Source organism: Vombatus ursinus, unplaced genomic scaffold (genome assembly GCF_900497805.2).
Source record: "Vombatus ursinus unplaced genomic scaffold, bare-nosed wombat genome assembly UNPS02008996.1, whole genome shotgun sequence".
NCBI classification, from domain to species: domain Eukaryota; kingdom Metazoa; phylum Chordata; class Mammalia; order Diprotodontia; family Vombatidae; genus Vombatus; species Vombatus ursinus.
In genome coordinates, this window is record NW_020948774.1 from 142,326 (window position 1) to 167,256 (window position 24,931).

Below are 24,931 nucleotides of genomic sequence, written 5' to 3' on the forward strand. Positions count from 1 at the left end.
TTTAAAGGTTTTTTGAACTGAATTAAACTAGGGCAGGGAGGTGGTTTTGTAAGTTAGGTAAGGGGAGGGAGATATTGCACCTCGCCACCATTTCCCCATAGCTTTTCCCCAGTGTAATTAATGCGTGAAATACAGAAAATACTAACCCCAGAAAGTTATGAAAAACTGAAAATCATTTTGCTTTGTCATTAAAAAAGGTCCAAGGTACAGCCTACCTCTTGCCACATTACTTTAAGCACTAGTCTTATAGATCTAGACACCACAACCACAAGAACTTTTATTTCCTGCTGTAAAGGACAAGATTCACAATATCAGTGACCCCACAATAAAGCACCAAGACTCTATGTTTCTATACTACTGATAACCATAAAAGAAACAGCTTTTGTAGAAATATCAGCAAAATAAACTCTGCTAATGTCATGGCTGAGGTTCTTCACATGGGAAGTAAATCAGGAGTATAAGGTTAGGCAAGGTTTCCACTGAAATGTACTAAGTCATTTTCCCAAGGGAACTTGCTCCTTTCATTCCTCTAACTATTCTTTAAAGTTCAGAGCACAGGACCACAGATTTCAGGCTGGAAGGGACCTTAGAGGTCATGAACTACAGCCACTTCATTTTATAGGTGAAGAAACTGAGGTCCGGAGGGGTTAAAAAAATTGTTGGAATTTGAACCTGGGTCAAGTAATCTGACTCCAAATCTAATGTTCTTTAGATCTTTTAAGATCAAACCCTGGGGATAAGATCAGAAAATATTTTGGGAACAACTGAACATAAGGATGAAAGATGATTAAGTCAGAATGAAACCTTGAGAACAATTCTAGATGAATAATAATTCCATGAGACCCTAAAAAAAGACTAACCTAAAGAAATAACTTGGATCATGGTTTTCATCTGAAAGAGGTGACACCCAGCATCAGGTAAATACATAATGAGTTTGGTAAAAATTCACTACTGATATACTTGTCACGTATATATATGCTGATATAATCCCCAAGTCAAGTAAGGAATTGACCTGACCCTGCCTGAAAAGACATAGGCCCTGGGCAGGCCACCTTTAAAACAAACATTGCTCATTTTATTCCCAAATCACAAGTCAACAACAGTAAAAATCTAATTCTTTCTTGGGAGATTGGGAGGTGAAGAAGACAACTAAAGAAATACCTGCCAACTCCTCAGTTAAAAAAAAGAAACTAGTTCCTAGCATTATTTGATAGGGAAAGACAAGAAGTTTTCCCAATAAATATGGGAGTAAAGCAAAGATGTAATATTTCTCAGGTGTCCCAAAAATGCTAACAATAGGAGTAAGACAAGAGAAGGGAATTAAGGTATAAACATTGGCAAAAAAGATACAGTTATCCCTATTTAGTGATGACATGAGGGTTTACTTAGAAAGCCCCATAAATTCTACCTCTTAACAGAGAGGCGATGATTAGAGGTTGCGAATGCATTTTCAGACACAGTCAACATGTAGATTTGTTTTGCGTAATTATACTTGTTACAAGAGAGTGCTCTTTTTGGGGAGCAGGAGAAATTATGGAGGGAATGGAAGGTTGGAGATAGTAATATTAAAATTTTTATTAATAAGAAGAAAAAAGATTTAAAAAGCATTTAATTAATCATTTTAAAGATAGACACAGGAATCAGAACAAAGTTCAAAAGGGAACACAGAGTTAGTATAGGGAAATGCTCATGTTTGTTGAATTTTGTCAAATTTATTTAAAAAAAGAAAAAAAGAAAAAAGAAAACCCCAGAAAATCAGCAAAGAATCTAATCAAGACAACTAATAGCTTCAGGAGCAAGATACAAAATAAATCCACAAAAAGTATCATTATCTCTATATAAAAAATAATAAAATTCAGAAAGAAATAATTTAAAAGGAAATCTCATTTGAAATGATTATAAAATGCATAAAATATGTGAGAGTCAAGTTACTAAGACTTATTTAAAATATGCAAATATAATTACAAAGCACTCCTTAAGGAAATAAGGAATGATAAATAGATGAATATTCATAATTCCACCAATATAATAAAATGTCAATTTTTTAAAATGATGATACTACCTAATTTAATTTACAGATTTAGTGTTAAACCAAGCACCAACCAAACCAAAATTAATTTGGAGGAACAAAAGTCCTAGAAACAGAAGGAAAATAATGAAAAAAAAATTTTTTTAAAAGGAATGAAGGGGCAATGGCACTTCTGGACCTCAAATTATACTACAGATTGTCAAAACAATTTGGAAATGACTCAAAAAATGGAAAGATACATTAATGGAACAGACTAAACAAGCAAGTATCAGAACCAAGCAACTCAGGATTTGATAAACTTAATGTAAGTTGAGGAAGAACTCTCTATTTGATAAGAATTGCTGAGAAAACTGAAAAGGGATTTGGCAGAAATTCTGCTTACAAAAACATCTTAGATCATTTACCACAACAAACTCAAAATGGACACATGACTTGAATATTAAAGGTCATACTACTAAAAAAAAATTTTTCTAAAGAAATATTTTGATCAAGTAAAACTTCTTACCAAGGACCATCACAAAAGATAAATAATTTCAATTATATTAAAGTGAAAAACTTATACACAAACAAAATCAATGCTACTAGGATAAGAAGAGAAGTTATCAAGTGGGGAAAAAAATCTTTGCATCAAATATCTCTGATAAGGATATGATATCCTAGGACTATCAAGGAAATTAATACAAACATATATAAGAACAAAGTCATTCCCCAATGAAAAAGTGATAAAAAATATGACCAGTCCTCAAAAGAATGACAAACTAATAACAACTATTTGAAATATTGCTCCAAATAACTAATAGTAACAGAAATTTGTCAAAACAAATCTGAGATTTCATTTCATACCTAGGAATTGTCAATTAATCAATCACCAAGCACTCAGTAAGTACCAGCTATGCTCCAAGCACCATGCTAAGCACTGAGGATACAAAGAGAGGCAAAATCACACAGTCCCTGCCCCAAAGAAGCTTACAAACAAATGAGTGGCACAACATGTAAATAAAGTACATATACAATAGATACAGAATAGAATGAAGATAACTAAAATAGAAGCATCAAGTACCTAGGGGGATCAGGGAGGCCTCCTGCAGAAGGTGCCACTTTAGCTTACTCTTGAGAAACAGGGTTGTCAAGAGGCAATGGTGAGGAAGGAGAGGAAGGAGAGCAATTCAGTCATGGAGGCCAGCCAGTGAAAAGGCATGAAGACACAATGGAGTACAATGTGCAAGAAACAGCAAATAGGAACAGCAATAAAAATCAAACAAACAAACAAAAACCCACAAAAAACAATAAAACTAAATGCTTGGCTCCAGAAATCAGAAAATTCCCTTTTCTTCCTTCTTCGCAGAGGTAGGAGTAGTCTGTGGAACACTGGTGTAGAACATTGCAAAAGCTTATCAGACTCATGATATGTTGGTTAGTTTTTCTAAACTGCTTTTTTTCTTCTTTTCATGGCTTGTAGGCAGGAGAGAGGAAAGATAAATTTGTGGATAAAAGCAATATAAAAACAAAAAATATTAATAAAAATAACATTTTTAAGAAGCTAGCTCCTAGAAGCAGCAGTTTTCCCAGTTGGTCAACCAATCTACCAACAAATCCCATTAGACATTCCAACTGGTGAGTAAGCTTGAGCTACTTGGGACAAGAAGACCCTGTCATACTGCCAAGACACATCCTCCCTCTCAATTGCCTCATGTGGCTGACAGTCCAATTCATACTGGTGATCATCAACAAATGCACTACCAGTTACAACAGCAGCCAGTGCTGGTCCCAGATAGATAAGTCTTAACAAACAATGGATCTCTTTTAAGTTCTAGCCTTCTTCTTGTACATGGAATGATGTGGAATTAACCATGGTACAGCCTGGGAAGTCAGAATGGTCACATCTATTGCCATAGTAAATGAAAGAGATGGTAAAGCAGGCAAGAGATTCTTCCACAAACCAGATTTTTGTCACCCAGTAGAATTTGAGCATGAGGATGTGAAATACCCTAGCCAGGCAACATCTAGATGGCAGATAGTCAATTTTTACATACCCTAAAAGCAAATGACTAAATTCCCACTACAACAACAAAGACCATTAAGACCACTCAGCATTCTGAGTGAAATGCCCCTGAAAACTTGGGATGACACCAGTTCAAGGTAATTGCTGCCTTTCATTATTTTTGCTGTGTCCACCACCTGTGGAGAACACATCACAAACAGAGAGGTTAAAATGAAGACAAATAATCTAGTCAGACCAAGTCTCTTTCCCCAAAGGGAGAAGAGAGTACATATTGTCCAAAAATATACCAAGTGGCTGATGGATTCATAAGTGTAACCCCTGAACTCCATTTTTTTTTTTTTTTTACAAATCTATACATGTGTCCTTACCTAGTTTTACTCATGATTGAAGTATTCAAAAATGGGGTTTGCTTACCCCGTTATCAGTGCATTTGTGAAAAGCACCAGGTCCCTTTCCTTCCCTAAGCACAGATCTCGGTAAGCCCCAGTATTCAAGAACTATTCCACTCAAGTGCCACCTGTTATATTTGAGCTTCCCTGTTCCCTCCATAGTTGTTAATACTTACTACTTCTTGAAATTATTTTGTATTCTTTTGCAGTTACTTATCTGTTTATATGTCCATATACCTCCAGCAGAAATATAAGCTACTTGATGACAGGGCCTATTTCTTTCCTTTTTTGGGGGGGGGGAGGTCTTTGTATCCTTGATACCTTGCACCATACCTTGTATATAGCAAGTATTTAGTAAACATATGGCAAATTGAATTTATCAGATCAACAAGAATGAATGTTGATGAGAAAGTTTCTCACAGAGAAACTTGCCCCAGAGCAGACAAAATATTCAGTTTACATTAGTATCGTGTTTTAAGGCTTACAGAGTACTTTCCTAATAGCAACTCTATGAAATGGATATTACAAGTATTATTATCCCTATTCTATACACAGTAAAACTGAAGCTCAAAGAGGTTATATTACTTGGTCAGGATCACACAGCAAATAAATCCTTGAGTTGGGATCCAAACAGTTCTATCCCTACTCCAAACCCAGTGTTCTTTTCACAATACCACAATGCTACATCTTTTATTTCAGAGACACCAGTCGTTGAGTCATAAATAAGAGGGCTGGTCTAATTAAGGACAAAGACTAGGTTCTGCTGCTTCACCTAGAGCAGAAATCATGTTTATCTTTGATCACTGATCTGGACCTTTCACCAATGTGGGCCACTAAAGGCCATGGGATATTCAACAGGCTGAGGCCATCAAGAGGGAAATTATCAGTATCTATTTCGGATCACTGCTTTAGCCCTGAATGAAGAATTGTGAGGGGACCAAGAGGATGAGAATAAAGACGGGGAAGATGGGGGGTGGGAGTTTTCCCAAGCACATCTTATTTAACTTCAAAGAATAGGGCTGGGTGTTTCTGGGCAGCCCCAGCCTCTCTCAGTGCACCAAGTTCTGATCTCCAATATAACTATCTTCTAATAATTAATGTTTTGACATCAAAGCCAAAAGCATTTGGGTCTGTAAACCATCCCCAGTCCCTAGCTTAGGACCTGCCCATATTTTATCCTGTCTCTTTATTTAAATCCCAAAACCACACACAGGCAAAAACATTAATGGGAAACTTGGAAACTTTTTTTGATTACTAAAGTGTACCTTTGATGTTTCCCCCCCCTTCCAAAAAATTGTTTTGTTCCTTCTCCCTCCCTTTCCTTTCCCCCCAGGACTGAAAAGGGACACAAAGCAGATGTCATGTGGCCAGCCAGCCCTCTGGGTGTGCTGCTGTTAGTGACAAGAGAAGAGAGAATGGAAGGAATGGGGGAGGGAAGTCTCTATAATCAATCAGCTGCATAAGCTTGTGAGATCAAAGGCTCTGAAAGCAGCAAAGTCACACACTGTTTAACATGAGGGCGGAAACCATCAAAATCCCACCACCACTACCACCAAGATACTGCACCCCACCCCCAAACTCTGCCTAGGCAGAATTGGCAGCTTTGCGAAAGGAATCACTTTGCCCAACTGTAAGGGCCTGGGCTTAAGGGATTTTCTTAACAGGAATATTTTTCCCACTGGGCAAAGCATATATACATAGAGATTGTCTCCCTTATATAGAAATACAAACTCAGTTGTCTATTCACTCCTGAACTCAGGAAACCCCACAAAAACAGACACTAGTAAGTCCCTGGAAAAGCAGAGAAGTCAGGGTTGGAAGGTAGAACGTGCAAAATGCATGAAATCATTTAAGAAAGAAAAATCAAGCTGGAGGAATAAACAAAGAATGTTTTTCCCTAGAGTCCTAAAAACTTGCTAGGGGGAGGCTACCCACATATAAGAGGTGGCATGAGGGAAGTCTATGCCCTTTACATAGGTACCAGGCTAGTATTCATCACATGCCACTGGTTTTGGTAGCAAGAGGCTTAAACAAGAGACAAGCTATACTTCACAAGGTGGCCAAAACACGGAACAGAAGGAGTTCCTAAAGGGCCTGTGGATCACTGCCACTCCTGACTGACCAAGAGCAGCCTTAATTTTTCTTCCACTGCTAATTCCTGACTGGTCACATTCCTTCATTTAATAAATATTTACTGAGCACTTACTAAGTATGAGGTCCCATGCTGAGCATATATTTTGGGGGACAGGTTAAGGAGCAGAAAATATTAAAAAGGTATGAGACCATACCTTTCTTACCCTCAAGAATTTTATTCTCAATGGGACTAAGTGATTGTTTGAAGGAGGGAAGGCAAGAAAGACAGAGAGCCAAAGTTGACTCTGAAATTATGATCTGAGTGACTGTAAAACATTAAAGGTGAAGCATCTCAACTTGTTGAGTACTAAATTTATTGTTTAGATTCTTGAAAGAAATAGATGCTAGATTCCTTCTGGGAATGAGAGGCTGTTTGAAAGGGATCCTCTGGAAGATGAGAACAAAACTTTAAGATGAAAGTATACAAAGCCTTCTGTTTCAAACTGTATCTTTTCCTCTCATTGATACTTCCCCAGGAAAAGTAAAATTGGCTCAATGAAGATATAATTGACTAACTGACCCTTTCCATAAGTGGACTATGTGTCAGCAGGCCCTGGGAGAACAAAGGATTGGGTCTTTGACCATAGTATCTCTGCCACAATGCTATTCCACCCAACTGCAACGCCATAATGCAATCAAGATCAATATCTATATGGAATAGGAATACAGAGAATTCTAGAAAAAGCTGTATTAAATAATGCAAAGGAAAGAAAATTCCAGAACAAATGAAAAGAGCACACAGTGACTACAATATAAAAAGCAAACACAGAGACAAATGAACAATAAGAAAATTAAAGAGGACGAGAAATTTGTAAACATTTTATATGATGACCACGTAATGAAATGTAGAAAACCATAAAATATATTTAGCTGGTTTTGTTGATGTTTAAATTTAATCTGATGGCCAAGAATTGAAACAGAGGGGATACATAAACAACTGGGGAATGACTGAACAAATTATAGTATGTGAACATGATGAAATACTACTATGCTGTAAGAAATGATGGAGAACACTGCACATAGTACCAGCCACGTTGTGCAAAGACTAACTTTCATAGATTTAGCTCTTCTCAGCAATACATTGATCCAAAACAATTCCAAAAGACTCATGATGCAAAATGCTATCCATATCCAGAGAAAGAACTATGGAGTCTGAATGCAGATAGAACCATGCTATTTGACCTCTTTTTTCTTCTTTTGTTGTTTTGTTTTGTTTTGTTTCTTCTTTCTTGTGGTTCCTCCTATTGGTTCTAATACTTCTTTACAACATGACTAATGTGAAAATATGTTTAATAGGAATATATATGTAGAGCCTATATCAGACTGCACACTGTCTTGGGGAGGGGGGAGGGAAGGGAAGATAAAAAATTGAAAATTCAAAAGCTTATGGAAGTGAATGTTGAAAACTAAAAATAAATTAATTTTAAAAAAGAAAGAAATAATGAAGAGGATAGTTTCAGAGGAACTTGGGAAGACTTGTATGAACTGATACAAAGTGAAATAAACAGGAACAGGTAAACAATTTATAGAATAACAGCAATATTGTAAAGATAATGAACTTTGAAAGATTTAGTAACTGATCAATGCAATGATCTGTTTCAATTCCAAAGGATTTATGATGAAACATGCTATCCACTTCTAAATAGAAGGATGATAGCCTCATACTGCAAAATTAAGTATATTTTTTATTTTTCTTTATCTTTTTTGGGGGGGGGTGAGGCATGATTAATACAAGAATTTGTTTTGCATGACTACATATTTGAAATGGGTTTTGTTTTTCTTGACTTCTCAATGGGTGAGAGAGGGAGAAATGAGGGAGAAAATTCAGAACAAAAAATAAAACTGAATTTAAAAATAAAACTAATTTTCTAATTGTTTTTTAAAACCCTAAAGTGCTTAATTCATAGCCTCTATTACAATATAAACGGGTAGAACTCCTGTACCTAGCTTCAGTGCACATCTGGGATAAGAAAAGCTAATCCCTACAAGTAGATTGGCATCTTTTAGATTGGTTCAGGCTGAAAGGCCGTCTTCTCCTACCAAATCCATAGTCCTTTTCAACCAGTCTAAGTCAGCAAAATCATGGAATCACCAAGAAAGAAAGATGAAAATATAAGCAGAATCATATATTGCCAAAAGGCCCAAGATATTGTAAAGAATAAGATATGTCAGAGAAAATAGGTTTTTTGAAAGGGACAGAACTAAGAGATCAAGAGATTGCCATGAATTATTAGAATGATGTATTAGAATACATCTCTCTGATAGTACTATATCAAGTCTTCCTCTCAATATTAATTCTAACTGGCTTAGGAAAGAAACAGTCACATGGGCTGACAGATGGGGTCAGGAAAGGGTTGGCTTCTAAAAAAGCAAGAGGGCTCAAAACAGGCCCAGCAGCCTTCACATCTGCACTAATGATCAGGAAGGGGGAGGGGAAAGGAGGACAAGCAGTGCATCAATGAGATTCCCAGGCTACAAGAAATAGGGAGGTGTTGAAAATATCTGTAAGAACTGAAGAATCACACAAAGGAACTAGGAGAAGCCCATAAAAGAAATCACAGTAAGAAAACTGAACCGAAAATCAGCCCTGGCCAGCTGACCCTAGAGTTTGGGAGAAAGAAATTGGGCCATGAGCAATTAAGACATTGAGTGTAGTTATACATGGCTTTGTGCTAAGTATGGAGAAAAAGCACTTAGGAATTTATTCTGTAATAATGATAATAACAAATAATAACCCTCTCAAAGCTCCAACCCAACCGTGGAGGGTAGGGGGCAGGAAGGGAAAAGATAACAAAGAAGGGGAATGTTAGCTAGTATACAGTGTGTTCTAAACGCTTGGGTCCTACAAAATTGGCAGATATGATTACTGAGCCAATGTCAGTGATATCTGAAAGATGATGAGGAAAAGGTGAAGTGTCACAAGATTAGAGAAAAGCAAATGTCCTAATTTTAGGGAAGGAAGAATGGAAAGAAGGAAAGGAGGAAGGGAGGGAAGAAGTGATGGGAGAGAAACAGAGAAAGGACAGAAGGGAGGCAGAAAGGGTGGAAAGAAGGAAGAGAGGGAAAAAGAAAGGAAGAAAAAAGACTGATCATTGGAAAAATTCTAAAATAGTGCATAGTTGGCTACATTTAGATTCTGATAACAAAGGGCCAACATGGCTTCATCCAGTCAAAATGCACTTACTAAAGCACACTGGGCTAAGCACTGGGGAAACAAATACAAACCAAAAGACAGTCTTTGCTTTCAAGAAGCTTACATTCTAACAGAGGAAGAGGTACCCACATAGGTGAAGTCCTGAGAATGAAGAATGGCTGGTCTAGGTCCTTCCTTAAAATAGAAGTTCCAGGAGGAACTCACAGTGGGAAAAGGAGGTTGCAAGGGGAAGAAGCTGAGGCATTGTGGCAAAGTCTGAAGAAAGAGAAAGTGATGACAGACTAAACCTCATTCCTTTTGTTGACAAAATTACAAAATTAGTAGATTTGCTAATACAATTTACCTCAATTTTGGCAAAATTTTGCATAAAATAACTCATGCTGTTTTTATAGAGAAGATGGAGAGATAGATATTAGATAATACAATTAGATGGATTCATAGAAGAGTTGTTAATGGGGTTCAATGTCATTGTGGCAGGAAGTCTATAGCAAAACACTCCAGGGATTGATGTATGCTTTGCCTTATGCTATTTGATAAAAATATATCAATTACTTGGACGAAGGCATTCATGCTAGGCTCACTAAGTATGCAGGTGAAACAAAGTTGGGAGGGGTAACTAACACAGCAGATGACAAATCAGGATCCCAAAGAATCTCGAGGAACTAGAGCACTCAGCTGAATCTAATAAGCTGAAATTCAACTGTGATAACTGTGACGTCTTGCAGTTGGGCATAATAAAAAATAGTAATGCCTAACAGAGACTAGACTGAGATCAGTGTATAAAATCAGTCACCAAACATTTATTAAGTATCCACTATGTGCCAGGCATTGTGCTAAGCGCTAGACTATAAACTGGGACAAACGAGATCTGTTGTGAGGGCTAAAGAATGTAGGAATTTTCACTCCTGGAACAGGGATGGGTTGGTTCTTTTCACTACAACCCCTAAAAGAATATATCAACTGTGATGCAAATGCACAGAAATCAGACAAAGGATATAGAAACCAGGAGTTTTAAGAACAGGAAGTTATATATCACTTGGATAGTGACTGTTGCAAGAGATACAGATCCTGGCCCAAATATAAACAGAACAAAATAATCCTGCAACAGTACTCATAAATCCAATATGAAAGATCAATTTTCTTTGCTTTGCTTAATCTTGCTATCTGTTTGGGCTACTATCCAAACCTTCTCCTTTTCCCTGCCAAAATTCTCAAATGTGACACCTATGCTTATATCCATTATCTCTACTTCCTATTCACCCATTTTCTTTGCCTCTCTAACACAGCTTCTGCCCATGCTAATATCCCAACATTTCTGTTACAAAAGGTCATGAATGAACTCCTAATCACCATATATCCAATGGCCTTCTCTCAGCTGTCCTCCTCACTGACAGTAGAAAATCTTTCTGAAACTCTATCCTGCCTTCACTTCTAACACTGTATGATGCCAGTTTTACTACCAGTGGGTTTCTGCTCCACCCCCACCCCCAGTCCTGCTCTCTTACAGTTCACTGATGTAACTTCAAATACCACTTTTACACTGATGACTTCTATGCTGATATCACAGTTCTGACTTCTCACCAACAATCACAGGCAGGGTGCCAACTCAGATGTCTTCACCCTATGCTCAACATGTCTAAAACAGAGTATCTTCTCCCACTGAACAATGTTCTCTTCACAGAATTACTATTAGTGGTATCACCATTCTCTCATTCTTCCAGGCTAAAAACTCTGGAGCTGCTTTTGATTACTCCTTCTACTTTAATATCTACCTTCAATTTTTCATCAATTCCTGTCATTTCTTCCTTAAAATATGCTGAGTATAAAAATTACTTGGGCCTAGCAATAATTTTCATATGGTTTCATTCTGTGACAGCAAGGCTTATGCTTATGCAGAAACTAGGCTGGCTCAGAACATCTGACCTTGACCAGATGAAACCACACCGAACTGTTTTCCCTACCTTTAGTTAGTTCTCTATCAGCTGAGTGCTGAATTTCATGCCATACACATGTGTTGCACTGCTCAATTTCTGTTGTGTTTTTAATTGTGACTTTTAACATGTATAGTAATAACTCCACAGAAATGTGCAAAAGTAGTAGCTCTTAAGGAGCACAACTCAACGACTATTGGAGATATTACAGCATCTGCTAGTGTGCCAAGTCAAGGGTTTCAAGGATCATTCAAGCTCACAACCAAACAGGATTAGCTGCACCAAATTGCAAAGGAAACAAAACAAAATAAAACAAAACAAAAATCCACCAAGAACTGATACTGCTGTGAAACAGCCTAATTAATCCTTTGAAAACAAGCAAAAACCTTCAGACTTGTTAGCTGAAAGGGTTACTGATACCTCTACAATATAATATAGGCTTCTTGAAATTAGAAGAGTAATAACAAGATCAAGGGGTTTTTTTTGTTTTTGTTTTTTTTTGGCTAGGCAATGGGGTTAAGTGACTTGTCCAAAGTCACACAGCTAGTAAGTGTTATGTGTCTGAGGCCATATTTGAACTCAGGTCCTCCTGAATCCAGGGCCAGTGCTCTATCCACTGAGCCACCTAGCTGCCCCAAGATCAAGTTTTTAAGAGCAGTTAACCACTGTTATAAAGAAAAACGCTTCTCATGGGCAAGACGATACAAAAATCGAACTACTGAGGACTGGAAAAAAATAATTTTACTAATGAAACTCACTTTTTTCATTCAAGACTATGCTAAAACTGTTGTAGAAAGACTTTGAATCTGCTGCCCTGACTGGTTTCAACTCCACAGAACAAGATGCCCCTGCCAGGATAAGCTCATCACTTCTAAACTCACCACTCTGCTGCTGACTCAAGCTTTGACTGACACCACTTCCCCCAGTCTCCTCTCCCCTCTGACTGGAGGGCTGAAGGATGGAGTGCCTTCCTTTATAGTGGGCTGAAATTCCATTCTGCCTCTGTTACTACTCCTGATTTCAATTCCATAGAACAAGATGTCCCCATTTAAGGTATCCGCTGGAGTCCTTCTGCCGCCTTTTCCTACCTTCTTTTCTGTGTTGTCCCTCCCTTTAAGGTTCTAAGTTCCCTAAGAGCAGGGATTGTCTTTCTCTCTATTAATTGTATCCTTAGCATAATGCCTAGCACATAGTAGGCCCTTAATAAACATTTACTGGATTTACTGGACTGGCAGAAGGAAGTCTAGGAGAGCCTGTAAGATCTGCGCATCAAAAAACTGTAAAATATCCACCCAAAAAATGTTTCAAGGATGTTTTTACTTCCACTGGGTCTAAAAGTTTTGTCCACATTGAGGGAATGATGAACTCTGATAAGCATATTGATAGACTAAGAAGTAAAATTGCTCAGAACTTATAAAAATTCCTAAGAGAAGATGGAATACTACAATAAGGCTTTACACCATACTACATGGCATCAAAGGTTAAGAAATTTATCCAAGGGGCAGCTAGGTGGCACAGTGGATAGAGCACCGGCCCTGAAATCAGGAGAACCCAAGTTCAAATTTGACCTCAGACCAAACACTTGACACTTACTAACTGTGTGACCCTGTGCAAGTCATTTAACCCCAATTGCAAAAAAAAATTAAAATTAAAAAAAAAAATGAAAAAAATTTATCTGAGAGATGGAGATAAATATCCTTCAATAACTTGGAAACTCGCCTAATTTAAATCCCATTGAGAATCTAAGGGGAAAATTTGCTGTGAGCCAAAAGCTGGTTTACTATAAATTGTGATTTCATGACAAAAAATTAAATAATATGTGGCAAAATCCTGTGAAATCAATGCCAGATCATATAAAAGAAGCAATACAGCAAAAGGATATTTGCTGATTAAATTTTTTTTTAAAGATGTAAATCTACTTTGTCTCCAATAATTCATTCACACCAACCATAATATGGTTGGTATTTGCTTTCTACTAGATGGTAAAAGGCATCAACTTCTACCTATGTATTTCTCCATCCTTAATTTCTCACATCCTGGACTCTTGCTTCTCATTTTTAAAGATTATATTTTAAAAAAGTACTAAAGAAATCAGCCTCATTGCCTTTAATTTAAAGTCATACTTATAAGCCCATGGAAGGGCATTGGAATATAATGTTGTGTTTGTTCTTCATTCTAGAAGAGGACCGTTACATCAGAGAGATGATGACATGACTTGCAATTGACTTTGATTTGAGTGAGGGAGGGCTGTGCAAGGTCACCAGCCTCACTTTCTCCTCCAGAGCCATCTGGGTCCATTGGCAAAATATAGATCAGGACAACTGGAGATGGCCTCCAGAGTATAATGTAGTGAAAAGCTAGAGGAAGAAGACCTGTGTTCAAATATTAGACTTGCTACTTAACTATCTGTGTGACTGGGGCAAGTCACTTCACCTTTTCGGTCCTCAGTTTCCTCATATGTAAAATTAAACAGCTCCATTAAATTAGCTCCAAGATCTCTTTCAGCTCTAAATCCACTATGATTCATCCCTTTGTTCTTTATTCCTGCTGCTACTATCTTTGTTTAGCTCTTCACTACTTCATATCTAGAGTACAGTTAACACTGTACTGATTTTCTTGCCGAGAGCCTCTTCCCACTCTAACTTGCTGCCATATTATCCAATATTGTTTTCTCTATTTTACTCCCCTAGTTAAGAACCCATAATGATTTCCATTATCTACTGTATCACACTCAAATTCTTCTACCTATTTTTTCAAGGCCTTCCATAATCTGATTCCATCATGTCTATCCAACCTTATTTCCCACTAATCACAAATATAAGTCCTCTACTCCTGTCAGACTACTCATTATATTGTACACAACACATGGTATGCTAAATCCATTTGTGAACCTTCGCCCCTGCTGCTTCCCCTATCTATCATGCATTGATTGCTCCCCTCTACCTGTCCAATGTGGTACACTGGCACAAACAGTGGACTTGGGAGGTAAGAGGCCTGGGTTTCAAACCCAGGTCTAAGGCTGTGTAACTAACGATGGAAAAATCACCTCAGTTTCTTCTTCTGTAAAATGGTAATATCATTTGCACTATTGATCTCACAGAACTGTTCTAAGGAAAGTGCTTTATATACCTTAAAGTGTTAAATAAATTATTTATTAATCAAACCCTATCAATCACTCATATAACCAACAAAACTCTCCATAAAGTCTTCCTCCACAACTCCAATCCACAAAACTCACAGAACTCTTCTGAGATTTCTCCCTTCTTCTCTGAACTCCCACTGCACTCAGAGGGAATGTAAAACAGTTTAACAGTTTAATTGCTTTCAAATTATTTCAAGTGTTGGTCTTCTCTTCCCTTGTTAGACCCTCAGTTCCTCTGAACACAGGAATGATATCTTCTACCTTTTCCTTATCCCCCACATTCCCTAGCTCACTGCTGGACAAAAAGAAAATACTCTGTAAGTATTAAATCGAATATTGTAGCACAAAGCCAGCGCTTCCTTTTAAAGAGTCAGAGCTTAATCTATCTGTTCTCCCTAAAAAGAAAGAAGTATCCCTAACACCCACCAGATAAAAGACTTCTCATCTATAAAAAGGTAAAGCAGAGAAGACATCTTGAGAGCAGCTACATCATCATTCTAGTCAAGGAGTAGATTTACAAGATCACAATATTTCCTTCTCTAGCCTTTCAGAGGCCTTGGTTGGCTGAACAGACTATCCTTTAATAAATCTCATTTGGACACATAAGTCCTGTTCATGGATTTTCTCCTTTTCCTTTCTCTAATACAGACACTGAGTTACCAAATAATCATGGGGAGAGGCCTTTGTTGCCAAATGTAGGAATTAAACACAGGTAGGTGAAAAATTTTTTGTTTTTTATTTTTTGCCAAATGAAATGAGTATGAGAAACTGATCAAGTCTTTTCATTTTGGAACTCCTAGCACTCACAGAGAACCTTCATTCAAATTGATGTACCCAGTGGCCCTAATTATTGGAAGGTTTTGCTTAATTATTTTTCTTTGTCACAGGGGAGGGGTTGAGTCTGGAGGGAGGGTTCAATTTGAAGATGACTGTGATGTAAAGAAAAAAGTCATCAATAAAACATCTTAAATGGCAACACATGAACCCAATAAATAAATAAATAATGCAATTTGATGGTTTAGAACCAAACTTGTAGCTTGGTTTAAAAAAAAAGCTAAATAAAAAAATTTTCACCCTTTGGTATTTAATTCTACCCACTACTCTTTCAGTTGCCAGTTAGCAGGTCATACAGCTCATTGCAAATGATTAAGGAAAGCAGACCCTTAAAGCTACACCTATTCAGAGATCCCCCTCCATTACAAATCCCCAGGAAAATCCAAGCAAAAGATCTCAAAGAGACAAACCACATTTCTTGAAGCCCTCTTCCTGGCTTCTTTCAGTGGGCATCAGTCAATTTAGATAGATAGACAGACAGATAGACAGACAGATGGATAAATAGATAGATAGGTAGATATCATTGTACCATACTATCTCATGTCACATACTTTTGTGCATAAGTCTTGTAACTAAACTATGTATATCTGGCAGGGAAAAGAAGTGAGACCAAGTAAGGGAAAGATCAGGGAATAGACTGGGTGAGGGAAAAATCAGGGAATACCACCCTTTTCAAATGAAAATTCAACTGACAAATTCTAATTAAAATTTAACATTTATTTTCATGAAACCAAGGTTAAAAACTAGAAGACCATTTTTCACTCAGTTTATTCCTATCTGCAACAATGTCACAGTCCCAGCCATAGTAGTTCTACTACACTGGACAAAAAGACTAGCAAGAAAGAGAGGAAGCAGGTCCTTATTCATAAATAAAACTTGTGTTTTCCACAATGTCTGCAAGAGTTTCACCGAACAACATCCTCATGAGGCCTGAACTGAAATGAAGACATGGGGAGCTTAAGGCTGAACCCTAGAGAAACTCCCTGCTGGTGAGAAGTCCCCAGACCATGCAAAAATTTCCCAAGGATGCTAATGGAAACTTCATTTTTTGAGTCACTGGAAAAAAAAAAAAGACTGGAAAAAGCCCTAAAGACTAAGGAAACAATTCTATAGTTACCTTCAGGGAAAGAACTGACCAGATGTGTCCTAACCAGCCTTTCCCTTTTGTGTGCCCTCTTAAATGCTTTTGTATGATTGCAACTGACCAGGACGTGACTTGGACAAGGTCAGTCTGACTCATAATGGATACGGAGCCCTCCCCATTGCCTCAAACACACACAAAAAACATGGGGCAACCTTCAGAAGCATAACGATGTTGACAATCACCCAAAAGAATTTCAATGCTGGGGTGACTATAAAAGCCTACCTAAAGCCAAGAAAAATGTCTTCCTGAATATGGAAGCGAGGGGCAAGACTGCGGCCTTGCTTCAAGGTACTATTTCCATCACAAGTTAAATAAATTGATGAATTTCAGAAACCTCCTTGGTGTGTCTAGACAGCTTAAGTTTCCTCATTTCTCTTTGCCAATATTTGATAAGAGGAGTTGCAGATGGGTGGAGGAAATAAAAATAAACTAGATAATAAGTGCATGTTAGCATATATGACATTTGAGGGTATGGGCTACAAATGGGCTGATCATCTGAGTTAAAGACTAAAGGTAAAAAAACTCTACACCAGAGTCGAAAACGCAACACTGTTACAATGTTCTTTCTATATCATCTCTTGTAGCAATCCCAACTATTGCCATGGGCTCATTTATCATCTCTATGCAGGTGACTCCCAGATCTATAAATTTCATCTTCATCTTTCTCCTGACTTCAGCCCTGCACCACCAACTGAATGCTGAACTTCATTACTTATAAATCTCATGAGCATATCAAGCTCAGCATGTCCTAAATGGAACTTAATACTTTCTGCAAACATCCATTCCCTGAACACAACAATAAAAAAGCAAACTAACATATAATATTATGTCATTGTTCCATAAGCCAAAGGACACCATCTTCTCACTATTTGACAAAAACTTCAGGGAAGGAGGAAATAAGAACCTACCACGTGCAAGGCACTGCACTAAGTCCTTTCCAACAATTATTTCATCTGATCCTCACAACAACCTTGAAGTGACTTGCCCAGAGCCACACAGCTAGTAAGTGTCTGAGGCCAGATTTGAATTCAGGAGGATGAGCCTTCCTGACTTCAGGCTTGGCACTCCATCCACTGTGCCACCGAGCTGCCCCAATTAAAAAGCCTGACAATGCATATTTGGCAAAAAAAAAGTTTTGATTTTTTTTTTCTTTCTTGAAGAAGAATGAAGGAGACAAGATAAATGTTTGTTAGTTTTTTTTAATTTTTTTATTTTTTTTGCTAAAAACCAATTTCTTACTCCAAACTTTCCAATTTCTGCTAAAGGTACCACCATCCTTTTAAGTCATCCTGGCTTACAATCTCAAAGTTATTCTTACCTCTTCCCGCTCTCTCTCATTCTCTATATCCAAGCAGCTCCCAAGTCCTGTCATGAAGTGCTGCTAGGTGGTACAGGGGATAGAGCATGGGCCTAAAGTCACAAAGTCATAAGTTCAAATCTGCCCTCAAAACAGCTGTATGACCCTGGGCAAGTCACTTAACCTCTATTTGCCTATTTCCTCAACTGTAAAATTGGGATAATAATAGCACCTACCTACCAGGGCTGTTGTAAAAATAAAATGAGATATCTGTAAAGCATTTAACACAGTGCTTGGCACATCCACTCACAGAGTACCTTAATTTTGCCTCGACACCTCTTACCTACACTACAGTAACAGTCTCCTAATCTGTCTTACTACTTCCTTCTCCTATACATGCTCCACAGACTGACAAATTAATATTCTTAGAACACATATTTGACCATGCCACACACCCTCCCCCTATTTAAAAATTATCAGTGGTCCCCTATTGTCTTTGAGATAAAATATAAACTACTCAGCTTGGCCTCCTCCACAATGTGGAGGCTCCCATCTATCTTTTACATGCATTTACATATATTTAGATGCCCTGGGACCCAGGGCTCTTGACAGGTGAGCTTTCACCTTATGTCACTTCCCTAGCAATTCCAAATCATGTGTCCACCCCTTTCATCATCTTCATCCCACTGGAAACCTGGGACCAGGGCTCTAATAAATGGAGCATTCACTCTATTTTGCTTAGAACCAAGTCACCACAAAATTTAAAGTCAGCTTCAAATCCTTGGCCAACTCCCTCCTTGTCCTATCCTCCTGTTTCTAACTCTCATATTCAGGAAGTCCCAAAGTCTTGCTGCAGTTTTAAGCTTTAACAGCCTATGTAAGTTAAGATGCCTCCATTAGAACATCAGCTCCTTAAATGAAAGGACTGTCTTGCCGGCTTGTATTTGTGCCCTTAATAAATACTTTTATCCTTCACTCATTCATTCACAAAGTCTACATTCCAGAGAATATGAACTACTTAAGCTGTTACTCATATCTGAAAAACTACCTCTAGTTCTTTGCCTTTACACAGGCATTATGCCAGAAATACACTCACTCATCCTGAGCTTCCTTTCAAGGCTCAGTTTGGGTGTTCACTACATCCTCCACGTGGTCTTTCCTGAACCCTCTAGTTATTATCCCGTTCTCCCTCCTAAAATTACTTTGTATTTATCTATGTTCATGGTGCTTCCCAATCCCTACCAAACATAAGTTGCTGAAAGGCAGAACTTGTTTTATTCTTGTCTTTGAATCCTCAGTGCCTAGAAGAGAACTTCCGAATACATCCCATGATTTTTAACAGTAAATTTAGCATTTAAATTCTGCTCTGTTTAAGCTAATATTCAGATTAATTTGCATTTTTTGAACGTCAATTAGCTGAAAGCAAAAGGAAGTATATTTGGGTGATGGTCAGGGAAGTGCGCTCAGAATTAAAAACAGAATTAATTCATAAGCTGGAAAAATGAAACCAGGTCAGACAAAGCAGAAGGCTAGAGAAGCCACTAACTCAACTTCACCACATGACAAATCTGATTCTTAAAACCAGGTAACTCAAGTTTCCCCTCCCTGTCCTTCCATCGCTACCATCCTGATTAGTGAGAAGCTCTGGTGACTCACTATATCAGACCATAATCCTTATCCTCCTGGATTCTCAGTCCTATTCTTCCCAACCCTATTCCACCTATTTCTGGAACCATAATAAAATAATAATGCCACTGGTACTGGAAAGAATACATTGACTTACTACTCTTGGGTTCCTATAACCATGCTGTTAACTTTCCAAATCAAAATATCCTTCCATAGCTCGTCTTCTTTATATATTGTCTCTCCTATTACAATATAAGTTTGCAGTCTCTCCTTTTGTATTTGTATCCCCAGCACTTAGTACAGTGCTTAGTATGAGTTAACATTTAATAAATGCCTTTTCATTCATTCTCCAATATTCAAGCCACTGTACAAGAAAAAATATAGACAGTTATTGCCTCCTATGCTGATAGGAGAACAGATTTAAAAGGACTCTGAGTCCCACGTACACTGAAACTTCTAAAATATCTCTTACCTCTTCCGATTCTTGTTCCTGCTCCTGGCCAGGCTTGGACTTCTTTGGTTTAGAAGGGCCTCCAGGACTAGAAAGAGATTTTGGCAACTTGGCTGAAGATGGCACCAGATGTCTTGATGGCATAGAAGAGCCTCCAAGGCGCTGCCCGCCCCCAGAGAAAGGAACAAAGGAAGGAGATACTGACTCCTTGGAACTCAGCCTCATTTCATCATCCAACCGTTTAAGGCCCAGACAATCTATTTGGCTGATCCCTGAAGCAACTGCATCATCTGGTCGACTCAAATCACCACCACTTAGCCCACCAGAGCCCAACGAAAGCAGAGAGTTAGTGGTGGCCTGATCAACAGAGACAGATGGGGCTGGGTTTCCTAAGACTTTAATCCCAGGAACCACATCCTCCTGCGTGCCAGGTGATTCACACATCTTCATGGAAAACCTTTTGGGAGAAAATCAAGGCAATAATAAGCAATAGCCAGAAACAGGAAAAAAAATCCCTTATTGCCCCCTAGGATTTCCTAAGTCCCACCCCCCAACTCATAATGATGGTCAAACAGCTCCAAAGCTTTTCTGATGGAATCAGGAAGTTAACCCAATTATCGTGACTGAACAACAGAGGATTTGGTCTTTTTCTCTTTTTCTACACTGCAATAAGCAAAACCAAGCATCGATCCGATATCATGCACAAGTGAAATTAAGCCCCTTTAAGGAGCTAGAAAGCTATCTATTTAGAGTGGGGTTTAAACCTAAGCTAGTCAAGAGGAGCTGATGTCAAACCCAACCAGCAGGCGGAGCCACAGGAGCTAGCTTCCCATGGAAAAGGTCAGAACCAGGCTTTAAACAATTTTTTAATTAAACACTAGTAAAATCGCCCACGAATGATTTGTATTTCCCATCCAATCAATAAACCTACCCTACTTCTTTTAATCTGTACCCACAAAGAAAAGAAAAAAGGTCGAGAAGGAGACAGAAACAAGCAGGACAACTTTGGAACAAACATGTTAAATTTTTTAAAAAAGATTTACTTAAAAGATACATGGTTTAATATACGGTCTGCTTGTTCTGCTCTTCTTTGTAAGTGGAAATATTCACGTTAGCTGATATTTGTCAAAATCATAACAATATATTTTCAAAAAAAACTGTACCCAAACAACATTGTAAAAAGCCTAAGCCAACATCTGCAACCATGGGAAACACATCTGGGCAACAGTTTTAGATAAACAGGCAAATGCAGTAATTGCTGTGAGGATGCATTTTTTTTTTTGCCTTTGAACTTTTTTTTTAACGCATTTTTCTGGTGTCTAAAACAAAACAAATTTACCACTATAAGTTTACAAAGAAAAAAGAGTCTCTGACAGGAAGGCTAACTTCCTCCACCTGACCTGATGATGGCATTGCCTCCAGTTAAGCCCAGTGACTTCAGTGTGGTCTTCTGCAAAGCAGCTCTCCCAGTTATCTGGAATGGGATAAAAATGCGGAACAGAATATACCTTTGTCTGAGATACCTGAAGATAGCTGGCCAGAGAATAAGCAACAGGCAAACTCCTAAGAGAACTCTTGAAGGAGTACAGATTTAGAGCTAAAAGGGACCTTAGAAACCACTGAGTCCAACCTCTTCATTTTACAGATGATGAAACTAAGGCACAAAGCAGGTAAGTGACTTGCCCAATGTCACACAGCTAGTAAGTATACAAGGTAGGATTTGAACCCAGGTCTTGCTGACTCCAAGTCCAGTGTCTTCTCCACTAAATTACACTGCCTCTCTTCCAGCTCCCTCTTAACTCTGTAAGCTCTTAAGTCTTTTCTGGTTTAAAATAAAGTTCCCATCTTTCTAACTAGGGCCAAAGCCCTTTCTCCACTTCCCCATATCATGTGATGCTTTTCCTTCCAATCTTTTAGCTTTATCATAAATGAAATGGCAGAATGGTATATTCCAGAAAGAGTACAGGAGTCATGAGACCTGAATATTCTAATCTCAATTTTGTCATTAACTAGTCATTCAACTTCTCTGCACCACATTTCCAGATTTATAAATTGACTGGATTAGATCTGACGACCTCTTAAGGTCTCTTCCATTTTATGACTAGATGATCTATAAAACAAGGGAACCACCCTAGTTGGACTGAAGGGAATAGATAAAGAAAGGAATTCTATAGAACAAAGTGCCAAGAGATTTGGAGAAAGCCTCTGGTCAAACCCTGGGTGGGAAAAAACCTGGAGTGTAATAAGGGGTTGAAAACTGAAGATGACAAACTGAGAACAATAGGATTCTATCAGAACATTTTAGGGAAGAAAAGAGAAAGAAGTAAAGATCACCTACTGGTTCTTAGTCCTTGTTATGCCCTCCCACACAGAAAGCTGACTCCCAACCCAAAAAAGAGGTCAAGCTTCCAGACTGCTAAAGGGGCATGCCAAAAAAGACTCTGGAGAGTTCAATCATGAATCAAAAATCAAACCTAAAAATTATTTCAATGATTAATGTGACTTCTAACTTAAAAAAATTATAAATATATGGCCATCAAAATTATAGCTTTTTGCAGACAATGATAGTTTCAGAGAATCTTAGAGATTCAACAAAAAATTAACAGAAATAACTTCAGCAAAGTAGCAGAATATAAAACCAGCAAAAACTATCAGCCTTTATGTATATTATCAACAACTGTCAGGAGGCAGAGAAAAGGGAAATTACAATTAGTTACAAAGGAGAACCATGACATATGCAAAAACATGCAAATCACTAAAAAGAGAAATGCAAGTTAAACCAACTCTGAGGTTCCACCTCATACTCATCAGATTGGCAAAGGTAACAAAAATGGAAAAATGACAATTGTTGGAGAGGTTATGCGAAGACAGGCACTACTGGTAGATCTGAATTGGTCTAACATTTCTGGAAAGCAATTTGGAAGCATGTCCAAAAGTGACTAAACTGTCCATAGCCCTTCATCCTTCAATACCACTACTAGGTATATACTTCAGGGATCTAAAAAAGAAGGAAATGACCCAAATATCCAAAAATATTTATAGTAAGTCTTTTTCTTGTAGCAAAGAATTGGAAACTAGGGAGGTGTCTGTCCTTCAATTGTGGAATGGCTGAGCATATTATGGTTAAGGAACTAATGCAATAATGATGCCAAAAAAGAAAAGAGTTACTAGCATTTTTTAAAAAAACGCAGATGATAGGGGCAGCTAGGTGGTACTGTTCAAATCTGGCCTCAGACCAAACACTTGACACCTACTAGTTGTTTGACCCTGGGCAAGTCACTTAACCCCAATTGCCTAAAAATTAAAAAAAAAAAACAAAACAACACAGATGATAAAGTTCAGGAGGCACAGGCAAATAGGACAACTGAAACTGGTGTATCTTTTTAAAAATGAAAGCTGTATGCAATATAATCATAATTACATATACAATTCTTTTTCTGTTCCTCTATGTATATGAAATTCTCTTTTTCTGTTCTTCTACATATATGGAAATAACAATCATCAACCAACATAGTTACTGGTTGATGTCTGTCAATGTCAAAATAACAAAAAAATTTCCAAAAAATACATGACTATGTTACACGAGTCAAAAAAATCCACAAATTCTGGGCATATACGAACAGATTTTCATCAAGTAGAATTTACACAAGTTAAACCAACTCATTTAAGGATATGCATAATTGTTACTATGCTACATGGTAATTAGGCATAAATGGCAAGCAGTTTTCATAAATGACTGTAATCAGTATTTCTTTTACACAGCCAACCCAAATTTTTAGTCATTATGTTTTCTTTGTTACTTTTCCATAATCTAATCAGCATTAATGTGTACAGTTTGTCTTGATACAATATAGGATTTAATCTTTGTCCTATATGCACAAAGGTGCCGATCCTTCTCCTCCCTACCAATGCCCAGAGCTAAAGTTTTCTAGTGTTCTTCCCTATAACTTCAGGTACCTGCTGTTACTTGTTAACTACCCTTAGAGTAATCCTATTTCCCAGGTAAAGGATTTAGGGGGTCAGCCTAGGGGAACAGAAAATGGTCCTCTTAAGTGGGAGCTAAGAGGAGACCTGCCACTCACATACATACAATAACTCCATTATACTCACTCTTCTACATCTACTCCAAATTACCAAGGCAAAATAGTGCTTCAGTCTCACCCTGACCAACACTTGCTTCTCAGGGTGCAAGCTGTTTTTTATGTTCATTCTAGCTAGAAAAAATTGAGGAAGGGAGAGAAGAGGGGAATTGCTCACAAAAACTTGATTTGCCTGCAAATCTTAGTCCTCTGGAGTAGAGATGGGAACATTGTAAATTGTGTTATAATGTATGATCATCATTGCTAGAGCGTGAAGAGACCTAAGCCTTAGCAACAGTTAAGTGATACAGTGAAAACAGTAATGGAGCTGAAGGCGAAGAGGACCCAAATTCAAATCCAGCCTCATTTACTCGCTATGAAACTGGCCAAGTCACTTATCTCTGTTTGCTTTAATCCACTGGCTGAGTTTTCTTATCTGTAAAATGGGGAAAATAATAGCACTTACTTCCTCGGGTTGTTGTGAGGATAAAATGAAAAAACACATATGAAGTGTTTTACAAATCTTAAAGTGCTATATAAATGCTAACTATTATAATTATAGGATGGGCTATTACTATTACAGGATGGCTCATGAAGGAAGAAAGGATAATGCAAATGGGTTCTGGATCCCTAATATTTAGGAGCTCTCAGATGGAAGGGGCTGGAAAAGAAAGGAGCAACTCAAGGCAGTATTTCTGATACAGAGAACTCAACCCTTCC

At 37.9% G+C, this 24,931-nt stretch overlaps 1 protein-coding gene across 3 annotated transcripts in view; it reads right to left on the reverse strand.

The window, feature by feature from the left end:
- ASPSCR1 (ASPSCR1, UBX domain containing tether for SLC2A4) overlaps positions 1-24,931 on the reverse strand; it is a 135,098-nt gene that overhangs the window by 66,995 nt on the left and 43,172 nt on the right. For all 3 annotated transcript variants that reach the window (XR_003568103.1, XM_027850136.1, XM_027850137.1), the window contains 2 exons: positions 21,533-21,606; positions 20,154-20,589 (listed from right to left, as the gene is read on the reverse strand). Coding sequence is in view for 2 of the 3 variants with exons in the window: in XM_027850136.1 (XP_027705937.1) it covers positions 20,154-20,589; positions 21,533-21,606 (510 nt within the window). In the remaining variant the exon portion in view is untranslated. The remainder of the gene's footprint in view (positions 1-20,153; positions 20,590-21,532; positions 21,607-24,931) is intronic.